At 51.2% G+C, this 21,537-nt stretch overlaps 2 protein-coding genes across 4 annotated transcripts in view; both read right to left on the bottom strand.

The window, feature by feature from the left end:
* Positions 1–21,537, bottom strand: part of Chst11 (carbohydrate sulfotransferase 11) — a 212,222-nt gene that overhangs the window by 38,389 nt on the left and 152,296 nt on the right. The gene's annotated exons all lie outside the window — the stretch shown is intronic.
* On the bottom strand, positions 3,227–4,870 carry LOC127671330 (uncharacterized). 2 transcript variants are annotated; one of them, XM_052166037.1, is made up of 2 exons: positions 3,932–4,870; positions 3,227–3,688 (listed from the first exon to the last, which is right to left on the bottom strand). In XM_052166037.1, the coding sequence occupies exons 1-2, from the start codon at positions 4,784–4,786 to the stop codon at positions 3,380–3,382; spliced, it is 1,164 nt and encodes a 387-aa protein (XP_052021997.1). In that variant the 5' UTR covers positions 4,787–4,870; the 3' UTR covers positions 3,227–3,379. The 2 variants fall into 2 exon arrangements, with proteins under 2 accessions (XP_052021997.1, XP_052021998.1); XM_052166038.1 differs by having other exon boundaries at positions 3,959–4,870.

Genomic DNA, 21,537 nt, shown 5'->3' with positions numbered 1-21,537 from the left:
GTACCAGAGCACAGGGGGGTAACCTAACTCACAGTCACATGAATAACTGTGATTCTCTGCTTGAGTGTCTTTTGAAAATTATCAGGGGCCCCTGACACTGTGCCACCCTGGGAGGCAATAAGCAGAAACACGACCACATTGTTGCCAAATTTAAGTGTGAGGTGAGTGCCCGCTCACACTTCCAGAGGCAGTTAGGGACCGGAAATGCTGAGCCAACAGCTCCACCCTTTGAGGTAAAGCTCTTATGGAAAGAGATCCTGGCTTCTGTAGGGAAGATTGCTGGGGCTGCAAACATCTGACAGAAACAGGAAATATGTCTTTGGAACTCTCTGGAAAATGTCCATTCTGGACAGAAAGGAGGGATCTAGAAGTGTATTGATCTTGTGTCCTATCTCACCTTGTCCTGCTCATGTCTACAGATCATCTGGGATCCTAGACAATTTAGTGCCTCTGGGGTGGAAGACTCTTTTAAGGGGTCAGTCAACGACCGTGGCTTGGCCACACAAGAGTGAAGACAAGACAGGTAACACTCAACGTTTAAGGAATGGCTCTGAAACTCAAGCTGGTGTCTGACACACACATGCTTGTTGGTCCTTGGGTCCCGAACCTCGGACTATTCTTAGTCCCACGGAACCAGAGAGGCTACTGCCTTAGCTGTAAGGTGGCAGCAGCCAGACAGGAAAGGGGGTGCTGTGGAAACAAGGACCCACCCAAATGTCATGCCAGCCTGTGCAGAGGGGGTAACAACCAAGACTTCGTGTGTAAAGCTGTTGAAGAAAATGGCAACATTCTACTGTCTGATTCATTTTGGTTTTGGTGGTGGGTAGTGCGTAAAATACACTCAATTTTGAAAGTGTAAAATGCAATGTGAGCCTCCACAGCTTCTTCTGCTCCAAAGGTCTATTTTATCTATAGAAGCCCATGGTGTTAGACTATTGAGTCTGGTTAATTTTGGTGGAGGATGATGATGATGATGATTTGCCCGTGTAGGGAACCTTGGAGTTGGCTCAAGACACTCCAAGACCAAGTTGCCAGCACAAAAGAGATTTCTGTGCCCCAGAGGGACAGAGGGCAGGGAATGAGAGACAAAACAGGAGCTAAAGAGGAAGAAGGGGAGAGAACAAGGGGGAGGGGGGGAGAGATATTTGTCCAGAGAACCAAGGCCTGCCTCTGGATAGAGAGGAGACAGAGGTGGCCCAGAGATAAATGAGAGTTTATAAAGGCAAAAAGGGGGAACCCTGTGTTAGGATGAGGTGTTTAATTTTGATTGGGCATATTAATTAGGTGAGCTTTTATTGCTGGACATCAGTACTTTGACAGGTGGACCTGGCTAGCTTCAGGAGGAAGTGGCCAAATAAGGGTGCCTAGCTTTAGGAATACAACCTAACAATTTTTAGCAATGGGGCGAAGGGCGAGGCCTTCCAGAGGCATGCTCAGACTGGCTAGAACCCTTTCAGCATGCTCCGCCCCCTTTAAAAAAAAACTAGTTTCTAAAATTAAAAACAAACAAATGAAAACCCTCACAAGGCAACACCCCCCCCCCAAAAAAAAATCCAAAGGCTCCACTTGGAGGATTCTTTGGAAACCACAGTTGCATGCTTTGACTGGAAGACTCGAAGTGTCCCACAGGAAGTGACGCATCATGACTGAACTTGTATGGACCTAGCATCCCTGTTTTTATCGGAACCATCATGAATCATCTACCCCGTCCTTGAGCCTTCTGTACCCAAGGGACTAGATAAGTATCTACCACAATACATCTAACTGTCCCGTAGCCTGACCTCCGGACTGTGGCCCGAGACATCTGACTCTCAGAAGGTCTCCGGTCAGTCTCATGAATCATCGTGTGGAAATGCCGGCTCCTGTTAGAACTTTGGTAACTTCCTGCTTGAGAAGTTCCCAAAGGACACAAGAGGTATTTGGGAAACAACCCCCTCTCAGAGAAAGTCTAAGCAGAGGACACAGGACCAGCCTCAGCAGGGCTTCTAATTTTCACCCAGTTCCACAGGGAAGGCCACACACAGCCTTGAGGAGAGAGCCATTTGTCAGTTCCGCCACCACAGTCCTATCTGATATTTCCCAGGTGATCCCCATTCCTCGAGCCTCACATCCACCGTTCTATCCTCATAGTCGGCTCGACAGTGGTATTTCCTCACCAGACGGGGACGCAGCTGCACTAGCCTGAGAGACAAACCAAGGCCACACAGCTAATGACTCTTTAAATCCCTGGTCACCAACTCTAACATTATGCCTAATGATTAATGTTTTATAAAGTACAGAAAAGGTGTTTGAAATTTATCATCAGGTAATAAATCACAGCTTATTTTTTTCCCCTCCTCAATAAAAAGCAGCTAACTAACACGAGGCTAGCATATATATTAAAAGTCATAAAATGTGTCTGAGTTCTCATACCAAACAACCTAATTTGCTTATACATAAATATCAAGGGATAGAAAAGCAGGCTTCCCAGCCAAAGTGAATGAAAAAGCGAGCCGTTATATCACACCCTGGCGCTTGCAGGAGGCTATATATTAAGGTCTTTTAGGTCTTACACCTCATGGTTCTGGGGCAATATGACAAATGAGGTTTTGCACATTTATTTCAGCATAAATTAACACTAGCCATCTGGATGGATAAGATAACCCACTAGCCATAAAAACTTGGCAACCTCCACTGGCAGAAAAATTGCTTGGGAGCGGAGGACTGGGAAGATCCACATGGGAGGTTTACTGGAGGAATCCCCACAGGATCACAGGGTTCCCGAGGCTTCCAAGGCGAGACTGGACCCTAAGCACAGTGCACTGCCAGGGAGGCCCGCTGCAGGGGAGAGGTTGTGGACCCCTTAGAGCTACATGGCTTTGCGCTAACCAAAAGTGCCTGGTTCTCAGATCTGGGCCACCCCTGGGCCCTCAGATCGAGGGAGGCTCAGTGCTCATCATTTCCATGTAAAGATGGCAGAACTAGGGTCATAGAAAATGAGCAACTCGGCTGTTCAAGGCCAATACAACATTCTTTTAACTAACCCATCTGGGTACCCATGCCCACATCTATCCATCCATCCATCCATCCATCCATCCATCCATCCATCCATCCATCCGTCCGTCTGTCCGTCCGTCCGTCCGTCCATCTGTCTGTCGATCCATCTATCCATCCACCTATCTGTCCATTCAAATGTACATCCATCCGTCTGTCCATCCATCCATCCATCTGTCCATCCATCCACCCACCTATCTGTCCATTCAACTGCCCATCCATCCGTCCATCTGTCTGTCCGTCTGTCTGTCCCTCCCTCCGTCATCTGTCCATCCATCCATCCACCCACCCCTATTTCATACCATTCTGTGATCCTTCTTAAAGGAAAAATGGGAAGGCTCATTCTTTATGCATACACCCAATGAGCACAGCACAGCTGCTCGGAAGGGATCCTTTTTCCCACCCATAATGCACCAGCCCGGGGCCTGGGCATGCTCACCTCCTGGTGCAGCCTGGGCATGCTCACCTCCTGGTACAGCCTGGGCATGCTCACCTCCTGGTACAGCCTGGGCATGCTCACCTCCTGGTGCAGCCTGGGCATGCTCACCTCCTGGTACAGCCTGGGCATGCTCACCTCCTGGTGCAGCCTGGGCATGCTCACCTCCTGGTGCAGCCTGGGCATGCTCACCTCCTGGTGCAGCCAGGGCATGCTCACCTCCTGGTGCAGCCTGGGCATGCTCACCTCCTGGTGCAGCCTGGGCATGCTCACCTCCTGGTGCAGCCTGGGCATGCTCACCTCCTGGTGCAGCCAGGGCATGCTCACCTCCTGGTACAGCCTGGGCATGCTCACCTCCTGGTGCAGCCTGGGCATGCTCACCTCCTGGTGCAGCCTGGGCATGCTCACCTCCTGGTGCAGCCTGGGCATGCTCACCTCCTGGTGCAGCCTGGGCATGCTCACCTCCTGGTACAGCCTGGGCATGCTCACCTCCTGGTGCAGCCAGGGCATGCTCACCTCCTGGTACAGCCTGGGCATGCTCACCTCCTGGTACAGCCTGGGCATGCTCACCTCCTGGTGCAGCCTGGGCATGCTCACCTCCTGGTGCAGCCTGGGCATGCTCACCTCCTGGTGCAGCCAGGGCATGCTCACCTCCTGGTGCAGCCAGGGCATGCTCACCTCCTGGTACAGCCTGGGCATGCTCACCTCCTGGTACAGCCTGGGCATGCTCACCTCCTGGTACAGCCTGGGCATGCTCACCTCCTGGTGCAGCCTGGGCATGCTCACCTCCTGGTACAGCCTGGGCATGCTCACCTCCTGGTGCAGCCTGGGCATGCTCACCTCCTGGTGCAGCCTGGGCATGCTCACCTCCTGGTGCAGCCAGGGCATGCTCACCTCCTGGTGCAGCCTGGGCATGCTCACCTCCTGGTGCAGCCTGGGCATGCTCACCTCCTGGTGCAGCCTGGGCATGCTCACCTCCTGGTGCAGCCAGGGCATGCTCACCTCCTGGTACAGCCTGGGCATGCTCACCTCCTGGTGCAGCCTGGGCATGCTCACCTCCTGGTGCAGCCTGGGCATGCTCACCTCCTGGTGCAGCCTGGGCATGCTCACCTCCTGGTGCAGCCTGGGCATGCTCACCTCCTGGTGCAGCCAGGGCATGCTCACCTCCTGGTGCAGCCAGGGCATGCTCACCTCCTGGTACAGCCTGGGCATGCTCACCTCCTGGTACAGCCTGGGCATGCTCACCTCCTGGTGCAGCCAGGGCATGCTCACCTCCTGGTACAGCCTGGGCATGCTCACCTCCTGGTGCAGCCACATCTCCACACTCCTCCCATGTTTCCTCTGCTGGCTTTCCCTCCAGCATGTGCTAAGACAGTCAAGTGCTAAGCATTATGGGCTCACTCTTACACACACACACACACACACACACACACACACACACACACACACACCCCGCCCTTCTCCTCTGCAGGTTTGGTAGGATTCCAGGTCCCTGCAGCCTGGCTTGCTTGATGGAGCTGAATCATTGTCTAGCTTTCCCCGCACATATGAAGGCATACCTTCAACGTACACTCTCTTCTTCACCTGTATCTTCCTTCCTCCATCCAATAAATAGCTATTTGCGTAGAAATTCGTAATAACAGGAATTATTAACTGCCCAGCTATAGGCCTAAGGGATAAAACAATGAATAAAATTCAGACATCAGATAAAACTAGGTTTTAAAAATCAGCCCTTCATGTGGCAGTTCGGAGCTGTGCAAAGTGAGGAAGGGCCCTGGGAGGTCACAAGGCCTCGGGCGGGGAATATCGCATCTTACTGCTTCCTGAGAAAACTTCGTCCATGGGTGCCATTCTGAATGACTGTGTCTGAGTCCTCTACATCCCTCCCGACATTACAGGGAAACCGTGCCGTGTGGCCACAGCTGTGTCTCAACCTTCTGAGATTCCACATCCCAGCAAAACCACAGGGCCTCGTCCAGACACAACTCGCAGTGAGAACGGGATAAAACCACAGCGTAAGCTCAGATGCGACTCACTTCCCACTCTTTCCACGATGGCATCGATGGCTTTCACATGGGGACGCTCCCTCACGGGGGACAGCACAGCCCTTTCCGTGAATGCTTACGTCTCAGTGGTGACTGTCTAGGGGCTGGCTCGGAGTCAGTGGGCAGAAGGCTTGAAGCTGAGGCGTCAGCCCGGCCCTGCCTCCTCCCCTCACGGTCTATCCTTCCCTCTGCCCACCCCTCTCCCTCCATCTTCCACATTCTCTGTTTCCCTGCCAAAGGTCAGCCAGCCTTTGAAGTCTCTGAACGCCACACTAAGCATCGAAGACATGCATTTTATCCCTGGGAAATGCATTCAGGGAAGGGCCGCAGAGCTTGTTAGGCATCTCTCCCAGCAGAGTCAGAACAGGTTGTAGCGATGACTAGTTGCCATGGTTACCAAAGCTGGTGAGGCAGTGCCAGCAGCAACATTCAAATCCAGACCCCGGTTAGCGCTGCTTCCCACTGGAGGACACCATTGCTGGAACATCTTAAGAGATGGTGTGTATCAGCTTGCACCCCCAAAGGAGGGGCCTTCCCAGGGTAACCATATGCCAGCATGGTTAATGGCCATGGAGGGAACACCACCACCCCTGTCTCTAGTCTGTCTGCCTCTCAGAGGCAGTGTAGTTGAAAGAAAAATAAAAATAAAAAGGCTATACCACGTCCAGATACAATTACCACACTGGGGTAATCATCCTGAGTCATCTGTACAATGGTCCATTTCTACACTCGACCTGATTCTACGGGCAGAGCTCGGAGCCACAGTCCCTGCCGGTGCTCCACAGACAGGAGAGGCAGGGGCTCTCTCTAAGGTGGGTGGGCTTTGTCCCGGCAGTTGAAGGACTAAAGAGATCAAAAACGTCGACCCTCCCATGAGCAAGACACACTTCCTCTTACCCAGCAGTGACATCCCCAACCCTTTACACCCACGCGCACATGCACACACACACACACACACACACAGGCACAGAGACTGAAACTCTGAAATGTGCCAGTCACACCGTTCTTCTGGGTCTGGGCGACGAGGGATTCACTAGCCTCTGTCGCTCCCTTATACTAAGTGACTCTATACATCGCTTCTTTTACGGAAAGCTGGAAGGCAGTCGGCGTCCTGAGGAACCCCTTTAGACTTTCAGCCCATTCCAAATGCTGACTGACAGCCACTTCACCCGGGTCAGGCGCAGCATCTGGAATGGAAACCATGCAAGCTCCTGACATGGGTGTTTGAGAGGACACCCATGAGGCTCACCAGTCAGCCCTGCGCTCTGCAATGCTCTAGTGAGCAACTCTCCTCAAATCACTGACTTCAGGGTTCAATCTTTTCTTCTAATGCCCCACAAGGTAGCAGCAGGTCAGCTGGAACGGGGCATCTCCCCAGATAACTGATACATTTGTGGTGAATACTGTCAACTTGATGGAGTCTGGGATCCCCTAGGAGACAAGCCTCCCGGCATGTCTGGGGGAGATGCACCCATTCGAAGTGTGCAATAGGACAGTGATTGTGCATTGACGGAGGGGTGCGGCCATTACTGTATTCGGATTCTAACATGTTTATCACGGCCTAGAATCCCCACCTCCAACAGTCACTTCGCCCTGACCCCCAACCCACCCAGGACACAGGCAGCCACCAGTGTACTGTTTGTCCCTGCTACTTTTATGCAATCCCACGACCGTGGGTTTTATAAGTGGCTTCGTTCCCTCAGTGAGGTTCTGAAGATCACTCAGATTGTAACACGCTTGGACTCGGTGTCACTAAGGTCGTGACCACTTGACCGTCACTCACACGGCACCGTAGACACATTTAGTTCAAAACCCTGTGCATCTACATTCAGGTTTGTGTTACCGGAGAAATGGAACGGCTTTGCTGCCTGAGAAGAAAGAAGTCAGGGTTAAGGCTTGGGATCAGAGTGCTTGTCTAGCACGCATGAGGTCCTAGGTTCCCTTATCAGGAGGAGGAGGAGGAGGAGGAGGAGGAGGAGGAGGCTTTGCCCCAGGTGTGTTGTTTCTCTCACTCCATCCCTCCACAGCCTTCTGATGAGGATGTTATTATTCCTGGGGTCGCTGGGGTTCACAGATACCCAGGAACTAAAACCGCACAGCCATCATCAAATCCAGCCCTGCCTGCCTTAACATCTCTGCCTTCCCCCCTGGGTACTCCCCACTCGGTGCTCCCTCCCTGCAGGAATGTGGGGTGAAGCACCCAGAGTTATGGGCCCAGCTAGTTAGACATTCCCTCCACTTGAAGAACCTGAGAGAGCACAGGCTGAGCCAGAGTCTGGGTGAGTGTGGGTGCCGCCATCAGAGGGAAGGAGACCTTTCCCGAGGCATACGGAGATAGAGGTAGCCTTTCTTCACACCTGGAGCACATGCAGGGACTCAATGGGCCACGGGCAGAAATAAACTTCCTCCAGGAGGTCAGGCCTAGGAAGTAAAGTATGTCCAGCTCTCAAGAAACATCGTTTCCCAGGAAGAGTCCCACTTCCAAGGCTACCGAGGTCAATACCCAGAGAACTCGGCCATTCCACACTGGGCGGAGTTAGACTGCCACTAAGCCTGAGGACCTGAACTTGATCTCTGAGCCCCAGATGGCAGAAGGAGAGAAGTCACTTCTCCAAGTCATTTTCTGGTGTGTGTGTGTGTGTGTGTGTGTGTGTGTGTGTGTGTGTGTGTGTGAAGTAGGCTCGGTCTCCTACACTGGAAATAGTAAAACAAGATCAGACTTGCTCTTCCCAACTCTCTGCTGTCCCGAGGACAGTATGAAGAAACAGAGTGTCCTGTTACACAGAATGAGCCCAGGGACAGTGACAGAAACCAAGCCAGCCATACTTCAAAACGTGTCTGCAGAGTCTATTCATCCGGCCCTCTCATCTCTCAAGCCTCGGTTTCTCTATCTGTAAAATGGCAGAGTCGCTAAACAAATGAACAAGGGACAAAGGAAAACAAGGAACGAGGGAAATGAAGAAGGCAGGGTGGGGGTGACAGAAGGGTGCTATGTCTGCAGTTAATGTATCACCATGTTACCTGAGTGCCAGGAGCCTCCCAGCTCTGGGGTCGGTGAGAGAGCCACCCGTTCCCTTAGGGGTAACAGGCGACAGGTAGTGACCAAGACGACAGCTGGTGATGGGGAGGGGCACTGGGAGGCTGGGGTGGAGCTGGTCCCAGGGCTACAGGAAGAGTGGCCATGAATAAGAACATGATAGCCAGGACTCTGCATAGGGTTTGACAGGAATCATGGGGACCGAGGTGGTGTGGGGTGGGAGGCACGAAACCGTAACAGCCGGTGTGGCTCCTTGTGAACCAAGCACCACCTTAGCCTGTGGTACCAGTTCCCAGCAGCTATCTTGGCAATGTGGTGGCCACAGAGGCAGAGCCAGGCATGGCCACACACCATCCTGAACTTCCTAATGAGCTCCCACAACGACACAAAGGATGGGGCTCCCCCAGCCCGAGACCTGCTCTCTGCTCTGGGCCCTCACAGCCTGTGGTTTCTCCCATCTCAATCCGACTCCTGGGAAGATTTATTCCTAATTCCTCCTGGAAACATCACATAACTTGAAAAGGGGCTGATCGCACAGGGTGGCCATTGAGGCGATTGGGACCATAAATATCCTGGACCTCTCCTAATAGACACACCGAGACAAAAGAACGCCTTGATCCGCGGTGTTCACAAGAAAATGCCGTTTGTTGAGCCTGCTCCCCATGTCCTCCTGCCTCACGCCCATCACCAGCCCAGCTCAATGACTCTTTTGTTCCCCCACGGAGCCCGGTTCTGACTAGCTGGGACCAGGTTTGTTTTTTTCTACATTCCATAGGCCATTACTGAGACCCCTTGACTGGCGAGCTGAAACCCTTGTTCCTTCTGACCACGCCAAATCACCGGACTGTTTGTTGTTATAGAGGCATTAAAACCGAGGCAGTGCCGTAGTGGGGAAAATGGCTTCCATTTTTTTGGAGAGCCAATTAGGACCACGCACTCTATACACTGGGTAATTTGTGCTCTCGCCAGCCAGGAAACCCGGCTATTAAAAGCACCATTTTTCAGATTAGAAAGGACAGGAGGAAGTGAGGGACCAGGAAAGAAACAGGAAGATAGATAGAGAAAGAAAGAGGCCGTTCTGCATCGGCTCACGGGGTAGAGAAGGGATGAATGATAATCTGTCTCTTTATAAAGGGACTGGAGGTCCGGAGTCAGGGACATGCAGAGGACCTGGATGACAGATAGGAAAATGGTCCCAAAGACAGTCACACCCTGGTACCTAGAACCCGTGGCTAGTATGACTGCAAGAGAATCTGCAGTCATGACCAGTGTGAGGCAGGAAGATGAGGATGGGTTCCCAGGTTAACCCTTACAGGAGGGAAGCGGTTTGTCACGTATGTCTGCTGGAGAGGGCGGGGAGTCTCACAGAACCCACAGACAGCTTGGAAAGGCTGCAACCTTGTCGTTGCCCCAGGAGACCCATGTTGATCTCTGAATCCCCAGAACTGTTAAGAATTCTCATTGTTATGACAAAAACTCCTGTTCCATCGTCACTGTCACAGGAAACTGGCATGACGTGGGGTCAAGGGTGGTCGCCTGCCAAGGAGAGGAACGGTTCAAGGATGCAGACGTCGGGCAAGGCCACGGCAGAGGGAGTTGATCCTGCCTTGGGCCATCTCTAGAAGAGTTGGGTGACAGTGCTTCCACCCTCCAGGGTACACCCCTGAGCGGGCCCTCCAGGCTCCGTGCTGAGATTCTCAGGCACAAAACAGTGCCAGGGAGATTTATAAGGGCCCAGCAGTAATGCAGCAAGGGCTATGAGCTGGCCAGACACCGTGCTACAGGCTTTGCGCATGACTGCAATTCAGTCTCCGAATACCCTATGACTAAGTACTTGCATTTGTGAACTTTCTGCTCACTGTGACACAGTGCCTGACAGAAAGATCTGGGGAGGGGAGGGGCTTAGCTCACGGTCTGAGGGGATACAATCTGCTGTGGTGAGAGAGCATGGCTGAGAGGCTCCTGCAGGGAGAGAGGGGTCTGGAGCAAAGATCTCTAGAACATGACCCCAGCCACAAATCTCAAAGCCTCTGGTGACCCACCCCACGATGGCGCCACAACCTCTAAGACAGCACAAGCATCTGGGGGCTAAGTGTTCAAACATACAAGCCTTCAGGTGACACTTCACATGGAAACCCTAACAGGACTGGTGGGAACCCATTCCACAGCAAGGGAAACTGAGGCACGAAGTGGTGAGTTGCTTAAGGACACAGCTTAGGACCAGGAGTCCAGTTCCAGAGCTTGTAGCTTTTTGGCCTTTGCATCTGCATAGAGTTAGCCCTCCTCTCCTCAGAGTGGCCGCTCTGTCACTCACTCATTGACTTGTTGACTGACTGACTGACTCACTCACTCACTCATTGACTCACTCACTCATTCATTCATTCATTCACTCATTCATTCATTCATTCACTCATTAACTCATTGACTCACTCACTCACTCATTCATTCATTCACTCATTCATTCATTCACTCACACATTCATTTATTCACTCACTCACTGACTCACTCATTCACTTATTCACTGACAGACTCATTCATTTATTCACTACATCTCTCCCTCCCTCACTTATTCTCTGAGTGCTCATTCGCCCTCCCCCATTCTTACTCTGCCTCCTTCTCCCCTCCCTTCCTCCCTCCCCCCCATTTACCCAGCATTCATTGATTCCCTGACTCATTCCCTTCCTCATCATTGTACCCATCCACTGAAGTCTCGCTTCTTGGGTCCTGGGGATAAAGACACTAAGAGCATCGCACTCACATCAAACAGTGAGCGACATCAAGTCTGCACAAGACAAGGCCAGCTCGCCCAGAGGGAGATGGGTAAGAGGCGGCCTTGCTGGGGGTGCGGCCCCGAGGACCCACAGCTCCGAAGACACGAGTGTGAGAGAGGCCGTGGCCACGCTTGTCCACCAGAGTTCCCCGTTAACTCTATTCCGTGAGGGACTGTCCCGCCTCACAGACAATGGCTGTTCACTGTCGTGTTTCTGGTTCAGTGTTACAAGTATTTCCTTATACATTTCCCACTTGGCCAGACCATTTTAAGCACAGCACAGATTAGGGAGATCAGAATGAAGACAGATGTTACGTGAGAAATAGCTGTATTAATCAGAGCTGCAAATGCAATAAAAAAACAAAAACAAAACATTTTGCGAGTTCTTCCGCATCTTTCTTCAGAACACGGCAAAGCTTTCAGTGTCTATTTTGCATTTTATTTCCCAAGGTACTGTGCACGGAGGGAGGCCTGTCCTCGGGCCTGGCATGGACACTGTCAAACCTCAGAAGACCAGGGCTCAGAGAGCTTATGGGACTCGCTCAGACCACACAGCTCCTGGACTAGAAAGAGACTCCTGCTCATTCCATAGTCAGATAAGGCTTGGGTATCTTAGCGCTCAGTGATGGGCTGAGAAAAACCAGCGAGAGAAACATCTCTGGTTGTCTCTATTCGGGGATCAAAGAAAACATTCTAAAGTGCTAGACCTGAAGGAGGGGGTCTTTGCTGACCTGGAACACATTTAGTTACGTCTATAAGGACATTTCCAGAACTCCGGTCACTGGAGACGGCGGAGAATGAAGAGGGGCAGACCTGGAAATGCTTCTCAGCACAGCTAAAGGGTTGGTGCCAATGCCACACTGCAACACTGTTGCGCTGCAGGAGGCTGAAGCCAGGCAGGGGGGCAGAGCTCCCAAGCACCTGCAGTGTGTAGCCATCAATGGGCCGAGTCACAGCGTGGCGGCTCACGGAGGGGGTTCCTTCCATGTTCCCACATGCTGTTGTATCCGGGCAGACTCTGCCAGGAAGAGGGACCAATGGCCTCTTTATTCTCCCTCCCTGGGGCTGCCCACTCCTTCCTGCCCCATTTGGCACAGATACCCACAACGTGTCTGCAGGGCAGCAGGACACTCACTGCACAGGTCCCCAAGAGTCACTCGTACAAACAGTTACTCTGTCCTGTGGCCTGCCGACCTCATAAGCAGTGATCTCTGTGTGGACGGGCCCTCTTGGTCAACACTGTTAGACACTTTCCTAGTTGGAGATGCAAACTCAGGCCATCTTGACTGTTTTGATTAAGCGTCTGACGCTAAAGCAGAAATCCCATTGTTTCCCTATCCTGGCCCATCACGGCCACATATCTCAATACTGGGACACAGTGGCTGAACATTCAAGGGCTGGTGGTCACTGTGCCAAGGTGTCCAATCATTGTTGGCTCTGACCGTCCAGCCAACCTGCCCTGTCACGGAAGAAACGCTGAGTCACCACCCAGTTGGCTCTCATCAATGCTCCGCGGCCACACGATGACCAAGAGATGCGGGGGTGACATCAGTATTCCACAGCTATATGCCTACCAAGGGACACAGGTGTAACGGCTACTCTTGGTTGCCAACATGACTAATAAATAGCGGGACAAACTAAAACCACCACCACTAAATTAACTACTGGGTATACATACCTATGAGGGATTTTTCTTGACTGGAGCATTTGAAGTGGGGAAGACCCACCTTCAATCTAGGCCACACCTTCTCATGTTAGCCTACATAAAACACACAGAAGAAGGAAGTATATGCTCTTGCTCTGCCTGGTCTCACACTCAGTGGTAAGTTCACCTCTCCATGGATATCAGAGGCTACTTCTTCAGGATTCTGACATATACTGAAGACCAACAGAGACACCCAGCCTTGTGGACCGAACAGCTGGATCACTGGACTTTTCCTCAGAAGACAGCCATTGCTAGAATAGTTGGACCATAGCCACTCTAATTAATCCTGTAAATATATATGTATGTGCACACACACACATACACAATGCAGACACACACACACACACATGCAGACACACATACACAGACACATGCAGACACACACACACATAGACACACAGAGACAGAAAGACAGTCTCTCTCCCTCTCCCTCTTTCCCCTCCCCCCTCCCCTCTCCCCCCCACCCCATTCCATCAGAACCCTGACTTATAGACACGGCTTTCCATGCGCCTGTTGTACGGCCCTTCTTGCTTTGTGTTAATGTGGCTTAGAAGTGTCTGATCAACGTTAAGTTGAAGGGACCTTTCTTTGTTTAAGGGCAGTACAAATGTCTCCACACTCAGTCACTGAAGAAGGTAAGTGTCTATTGCTGTTGGGCTGGACGATGGGCAAGACCGAGAGGGACTTGGTGTGGAACCGTAGGGTCTCTGTGATGCCAGGAGTCCCAGCAAGGGGGAATCTCCCTCACTGGAGCTCTCAACAACTCCACCAAGGGAGACGTTCTGCAAAAGGAGAACTAAGTCACCCAACAAGGCACCAGAGTCAAACCTTCACCTGCACTCTGCCCGTTGGTGCCTCTTGTGTCCCCCGGCTAAGATCATGGGGATGCAAAGGGACCATGCCAACCAGGCAAGATGCAGGGGCGTGTCAGGAGGAAGGGATGCCAGCAGCACAACAGAAGGGGGCGGGGAGGGAAAGAGACCTGGTCCCACCCCCGTGTCCATGGGAGAAGCTGGAATTGCTGGCTCTCCACACACAACCCCAGCCCATTCTTACTTGTCCATCCATCACCTCTGCAGGGTGTGGCTGGGGAAACCAGTTTGGTTTTTTGGGCAGCCCCCATATGGGGACTTGAAAGCAGAAAACAAAAGCAGGGAGAGGGGTGGGGCTTTAGGGAGACTGAGGGGGGAGGTGTGAATGAAAAGTTCTCAGGCAGATGTGGTTGGCTCTAGAGGGACAGGAGGGAGGGTCTAGGTTTTGAGGGCTGGTGTTCCTGCAGCCCTTTTAGCATCCCAAGGAGGAAGAGAAGCAGTGGTCAAAGGATTCTTCCGTTCAGAGCACACCTGGCCTTGGCCTGATTGGACCTGGTCGTTTCTCTCTTGATGAGGCCAGTGAGGTCTCCAGCAAGCTGGGCAGAGAGCCTCCTGTCCAGGTTGGCAAGCCTCCACTGCTGGCCAGCTGTTGCATTGGGTTAGGCTTTATATGGAAAAAAAAAATGCCCAGGATGGGGAAAGGAAATACAGATTTATCAGGAACCTTTTCCTGAAGTAACATTTGGTGAGCTGAGCATTTTCCGTGCACCAGGCCCTGGCATTACTCCTACGTTTGCTCCAGCTTTGGAGAAGCCAACCTATAGGAAGTCAACAGATTAGCTAAGTTCAGAGCAGGAGTGTGTGGCAGGGACCGGACCCTATGCAGTCTTGTCTCTAGAGATGATTAGCATTTCCCACCCCAGAGAACTGTGACTAGGGTCATGCAGCGAGTTCCTAGACTTTAAGAACTATGTGTAAGGTCAAACAGCAAGTTATCAGGGCTGGCTGGGTCTTCCTGAATCCAAAACTCAGGCTGGATGAGCATCTGACTGTTGAATGTCAGAAAGTCCACGCTAGAACACAGGCAGCAGGATGTGTGTACACAGTGAGGCCTGGTCTGGAGGGCATGCACGCGCGCGCGCACACACACACACACACACACACACGCATGCATGCTGAAGTGTATCTCATTCATGATATGGACACTTGGAATGAAGAATACACAAAGCCACTGTATTAGGTCTGTCCTATGTAGCCAGCCCGAGGCAGCGGAAGGACCCACAAGCTTCCTTTCTAGAGACACAACCTTCACTCGGAGTTTCTGAAAGCTGGAGGTGGGGGTGGTGGTGGAGGGGGGTGGGAATAGACTCAAAACAAGCACAGCTCTCCAAATAGTGATAAATACCTCAAATTAGCCAGTGAGTTTAAAAGCCTATGGGCTGCTCTTTTTCCCAGAGCGGGAACAGGCTCCTGATTGTGGCCTCTTAGAATGGGACATTCACAAGTGTGGAGCCAGCAGGCGGGAGAGGCTCTGGGGCTGCGCTGGGACACTGGCCCAGCTGGCTGGCCAGGGGACACAGCGGGCGATTGTGGAGCATTTGCTTATGGAGGAGAGGCTGTGGCCAAGGAGAATCTGGGCTGGGGCCTTCCTCCTTCCCTGAGACCATGCTCCTTTCTATAGAAACAGGGGGACAGGAAAATGTCAGGGCTGAAATGGCTGCCCCAGGACATCTTGATTTGAGCTCACAGTTGACACTACAGGCTATTCTTTATTCTTAGGGACAGTGACACCAGAGAACAGCAGTTCTCTGGGGCTGGTGCCTCCAGGAAACAATGTCCTCCAAAGCACAGCTGTGGGGTTCTCCCTCTTCCTTCCATGACCTACAGGCCACGGCCGCTTCTCCCGTGAGATGAACACCCCAGGAGATAACAAAGGACAGGATGACAGGCAACTGTCACTTTGGTACCTCTTCTCTTCTGCATCAGACAGTGAGCTGCAACCTCAGGGAAGAGAAGTCCTACTGGTGAGGAATTGGCTCACTCCTTCACGCGGTCCCTTGTGGCCCATGGCCAGGTACCCCAGCTGGTCTTTCCCTGACTCAGCTGACAGCCTGACTCAATTTCGGCACTGTGTCATGGAAGTGCATTTAAACCCCGAGGCCTTGGGGCAGCCACACAAGTGCTCTGAGCAGGGAATCTGGGCGGTGACACTGTCTACTCCCTGTGGCTGCAGAAAGACCAGGGGACAGCAGAAAGACAAGGGACAGCAGAAAGCCATAGCTTCCTGGGTGTTACCTGTTCAGGGATGTACACAGCTTCAGTCTTCCCTTCCCCCCTCGGCCTCATCAGGTGCTAAGAAACTTTACCTTCTTCCTGAGTAAACTGAGGGATACTGGAATTCTAAACAAACGCCCTAGGCCCCAGATTCTATGAAGGAGCCTGTGGTGGCCACCCTGCTTCCGGAGGACACTACAGATTCCACCTTGTTGAATTACAGTCATGGCTGGCCTCGTGAGTACACGGCATAGCCCTGCTGGGCTCCAGTGTAGATTCTGAGGCAGAGTCCAGTGGGACCCACAGTTTACGTGACCTGTGTCATCTTTTGCCTGCCTCCAGGGGAGCTGTCCATCCTATTTTCCAGCATGTGGACAGTAGCCACGGGGTCGGACACCCAAGTGAATTCATCTCATTAGCTGCTTCCCTGACCACTAGAGTTCCCAGTTCTCCCTCATGTACAGATGACTCCAAACACAGCATCCCAAGAAAAACCCATGCGTGGGAATTACATAGCTGTCACTTAATAAAATCTCACCCTTGTGTGCATGATTCAAGGCAGGGGCTGAGGTGTGATATATTTCACAGTAATCTCTAGTCAACTCTACTACATTTTGGAAAACAAAATTCTCTTCTTGTTTTTCTTTTTTTCAAATACAGGGTTTCATACACCTCAAGCATACAGGCCTTGAATTTACTACATAGCTGAGAATGATCCTGAACTCCATGCCTGGTTGTCTCCACCCCATAACTGCAGGGGTGACAGACATGCAAGGAAGTCCCTTCTCTTGTCCCCTTCAAGCTTGGACTATTAGGGGCAGGTTAGAAGGAAATGTCTCGTGCGGTTTTCTGCGAGGGGAATGTGTATTTGTCACAGTGTCAGGGTGCTAATCCAACAGAAGCTGTGACCAGCAGCAATATAAACACTATCCCAGTCCCTCTCCATGCTTACTGGTCTAATTGTGAGGGGACCTCACAAAATAGGAGTATTTGATCTGTCACCAGAGAAAATTCCAGAAGGGGAAACAGGTCTGTGGCCATTCATCAATCCAGCTGCGGTTCACCCAGGGTTATGTGACCCCAGAATCTGCCCTTGCAATGTCTGCACCCCCTGACCTCTCGAAGCAGGAAAGGAACTCTTAAGCCCGTGACCTTCCATTTGAAGGTGGATTTTCTTCTTTCCTGTCCATGTTCCTCCTCGCTGCTCTTAAAGTTCTGTTTCCCCAAACCCTGAGATATACTTTTATGTCTGTCTTTCACAGTCACAGCAAGAAGCCCAGAGTTTGGCATTGACTCTGCCAGGGCCACACGGCTATAACCAGAACGATCGAGAGCCAGGCCTCCTCTAGTCAGGCCTTTCGATCTGTACTGCGTTTTAGAAAACAAAATTCATTCCTTTATTGAAAAAAAAGTATTTTTGAGACAGGGTCTTACTATCCCAGGCTAAGCGAGCCTTGAACCCGCCACAGGGGGATGACCGCAAGCTTGTCTCCAGGGATCTCCGTCATTCTGGGACAGAATGTGTAAGGTAAAGGTGAGGGAGCTTGTGGGGAAAGAGCTCAGTTTTGTTCCACGCCTGGCAGAAGGTTCTAGTCGTCTGTGTGAAGTGGGAGCTGCTGTCTCTGAAGAGTATAGGTAAGAGCTTCACTTGTTATTATAATTAACCTTCCGCATCTGCCGGGGGTGACGCTGCTCAATGTGATTTGGATATTTTAAAGAAAGTGCTCACAGTTCCATAAATGTCATAGACGGGCCTTAACTGGTGACCAAAATGTCACTTAGTCCTGTTTGGTGGAGTCTGTTTCTTTATAAACCTGTGACGGCATTAGGAAGTTGGAATGGAACTATAAAAAAGAAAGCAGGGGCTAGAAAAGGGGAAATCATTTGAAATGTAAATAAATTATATCGAATAATAAAAAAAAAAAGGCAAAAAAAAAAAAAGTAAATTAAAAAAAAAAAAAAAAAAAAAGAAAGCAACCCACTTCCCTGGAAAAAAAGCGTGCAAGGCCACGGTGGAGGGGACAGGACATTTGCACGCCTGCCTGGCAAGCTGCACTGAGGGACTTCCTCCGTCGTCTGGCCATAATATTACTGCAAAAACCGAAATCTTCCCTTTTCGTTTAAAACCATGGCTGGTCCTCTAAAACCGTAAGGGCAGGAATTGCAGCTGAGTCTCAACAGAACAGCCTTGCTGTCTTTCCCTGACCTGAGAAGACGACACACCCAGTAACACCTTAAATAATATATGTCATCACTGTCCCCGTCACCATCTCAGTTGTGTAGAAAAACGACTTAGAAAACACTGCAGCAGTCTACCTTCTGCTGGATGGATAGATGGATGGACAGACTGACAGAGATACAGGCAGGTGGATGGATGGATGGATAGACTGACAGACAGAGAGACAGGCAGGCGGATGGATGGATGGATGGATGGATGGATGGATGGATGGACTAACAGAGAGACAGGCAGGTGGATGGATAGACAGATGGGTGTCTGAATGAATGGATGGATGGATGGATGGGTGGGTGGATAGATGGGTGGATGGACTAACAGAGACAGGCAGGCAAGCAAATGGATGGATGGATGGACAGACTGACAGACAGAGAGACAGGCAGGTGGAAGGACGGATGGATGGGTGGGTGGATAAACTGACAGAGAGACAGGCAGGCAAATGGATGAATGGACAGACAAGTGGAGGACTGATACAAGAGTGTGTAGATGGGCAGAAGGCAAGCTGATTGAAAGGATGGAAAAAGAACACAGTGACTATTAGCAATTTGTTAAAAATTATTCTGGGCCAGTAAGGTAGCTCCGTGGGTAAAACTCTCGGTGTGCACGCCTGTGGTCCACAATGGATCCCTGAAGCACGGAGGAAGGAGAGAGCCAACTCCCAAAGGTTGTCTTTCAGGCCGCTACACGTGTGTCATGGCCTGCAGGAAACACTGCTCCCCTTTTCTCCCTCCTTCCGTCTCCCATTCTTAAAAAGAAGAGTTCCTTAACTGGGCTGAGGAGGGTGACAAGCCTTGTTAGTGGGCACCATTGAAACAATGTTGAGAAGTTCCTGTCAGAGATGCTCACTGGAAGGAGTTTCTCTACCCTGCCGGGGTGGATCTTTGTCACCAGGATAGATCCTTGTGGCCTCACACTCAAGCAAAGCCACGGAGTACCATGCAGAGCACTGCAAGGATGCTACCACGTAACATGTGGGCCCGACTCTTTAAACTGGGTAACCGGAAAAAAAAACCAGCCCGCAAGGGGACTCGCTGAAACCGTTCATAATGGCAAGTCTGCTGGGGATTTCGAATTATCTGAAGTATGTGTGTCTGATAGTTTGTGTAACAGATACCTACATTTGATTGGTGTGGTGTTGGGACAGGACCTGGGACACTGTGTACTCTACAGAAGAGCTCTGCTCTGAGCTGTGCCCCCCAACCCCTCTCTCTGTACTCTGAAGCTCCCGTGCAGTTCTGTGGCAATGCTGGGCTCAAACTCGGGACGCCTGTGCACAGTAGGCAAGTGCTTTACTGCACCTAAAAGTATCTCTTTCATACTAAGAAGACATTTTCTTTTTTCCCAGTTTGAGAAAATTCTATGTCAGACTAGCAAAAGTGCAGCCATTCCCCTGACCCCTCCTGTGAGTCCCATATCTGGGCAACCGGTAGAGTGTGTGGCTTGAAATCATTTTGAGGGGAAGATACTGAGTTTACACAAACTATGTCTGGTCTTTTATTCCATAGGTCCATCCTCTTACCAAAGCACCAAGACTGTACGCCGACCACACTGACGCTGCGTTTTACAGGCAATCCAGATGGACAGCTGAACCCAAACTCTGGGTCACTTACATGAAGCTCTGAACATTATTATTCTATGTCCTGGGAAGGGCAAGATCCCGGGACCTCCCCTTACCGGGATCAAGTGGCAACCGATAGAGCACACTAATGTGATCAGAACCATCCACAGGTAAATCACAGCTCCAGCAGGGAGTCACAAGCTGGGAGCAGTGTCAGGGGGTCTGTCTCAGTCTGCGGGTTGATGTGCACATGCAGAGGCAGAGGGATGGCCCGGTTTGCAGTCGGCCTTGGCTACAGACTGAGACACAGTCTTACAAACACATGCTTGGATAATCTCTTCCCCGCCACGTGTACACACAGACGACAGCTGGCTCTCAGACAGACGCCTTCTCCTGCCCCATTCCAGCCCAGGCTGACCCAGGGCTTCGCTAGGCCCCTGCCAGGCCCTGGGGCAGCCCCTGCTTTCTGGGTGAACAGTGGGCATCTGTTTTCCCCCCGGCTGTGGAGAGGAACAGCCGTACAACTCAAATCACATTAAATAAGCCAGGGGCCCCTCGTGGGCGCCGCGGCACAATCCCGATTCCATACAGTACCTCCGATTTCGCTACTTCAGCTAAATCGTTTCTCAGTCCCTTCTTGGGAGTCTGTAAATGTCGCCATCTGGGACTGTAAACATTAGAATAAGGAGCCGTAAAAAATATCAGTAAACCAATTAAAAGCTCAAGCAGCAGTAAACCCTGCTAGCATTACATCTAAAGCACAACAGAAGACCCCACCCCCGCCCCGCCCCCACCACCCCTGAGCTAAGTCTACATCCCGGATCAGCAGTTTGCAAAGATTTTAATTATTATTATTATATCTTACTTCTCACAAGAACTCATGAGCCCCCACCTGGAGCCCAGGCAGGCTAGAGACCATTTCAACACTCAGCCAGGGAGCAGAAAAGATGGGGGAAGCCTCTGCCTCTGACCCCAGAGAGCAGATGTCATCAATACTGACTATAAAAGCAGAATGATGGCTTTGAAACTGGACCATTCAGGGAGAAAAAGGCAAAAACAAACAAACAAAAACAAACAAAACAAACTGAATTTAAATTATAGCTGGGAACTGACTAATACCCACTTAAATCAAACTTCAAAAGAGAAGAAACTGTGGCCCACAATCACAAAAGAGGGGAATCTGCCTGTTGATGTGTGTGTGTGGGGGGGGGTTACGGCATAAAAGCTCTCCCACTGAATTCTTCAAGCCACACAATCGCCCTACAAAGTAAGTATAATTGTGATCCTGTCCAACTTTTAAGATAAGAAATCCAGGGTGCAAAGATGGTAAAAGTTTTTTGCGAGGACACACGACACTTGAGAGACAGTGCCAACGCTGATCTTGGAACCGAGTCCATTTCTTTGCTCTATGACCTATCGCAGGCATGATGCCGAGGCCAGGGGAAGAACACAGAGGTGCTGTTGTGTGCTGGCTGCCCCGCAGCAATGTGGACCGCTGACCTTAGCTAATCCAGCCATCGGCAGGGTCTGCATTTCTACGAAGATGATTCTAGCTCTCCCTCCCCTCCTCCCACACGCAGCTGATTCATCCCGAGTGAGAAGGAGATGCAGGATGTTTAATTAAAAGTAACATC

Source organism: Apodemus sylvaticus, chromosome 20, assembly GCF_947179515.1.
Source record: "Apodemus sylvaticus chromosome 20, mApoSyl1.1, whole genome shotgun sequence".
In the NCBI taxonomy this organism is placed as follows: domain Eukaryota; kingdom Metazoa; phylum Chordata; class Mammalia; order Rodentia; family Muridae; genus Apodemus; species Apodemus sylvaticus.
This window is presented reverse-complemented; position numbering and strand designations above follow the sequence as displayed.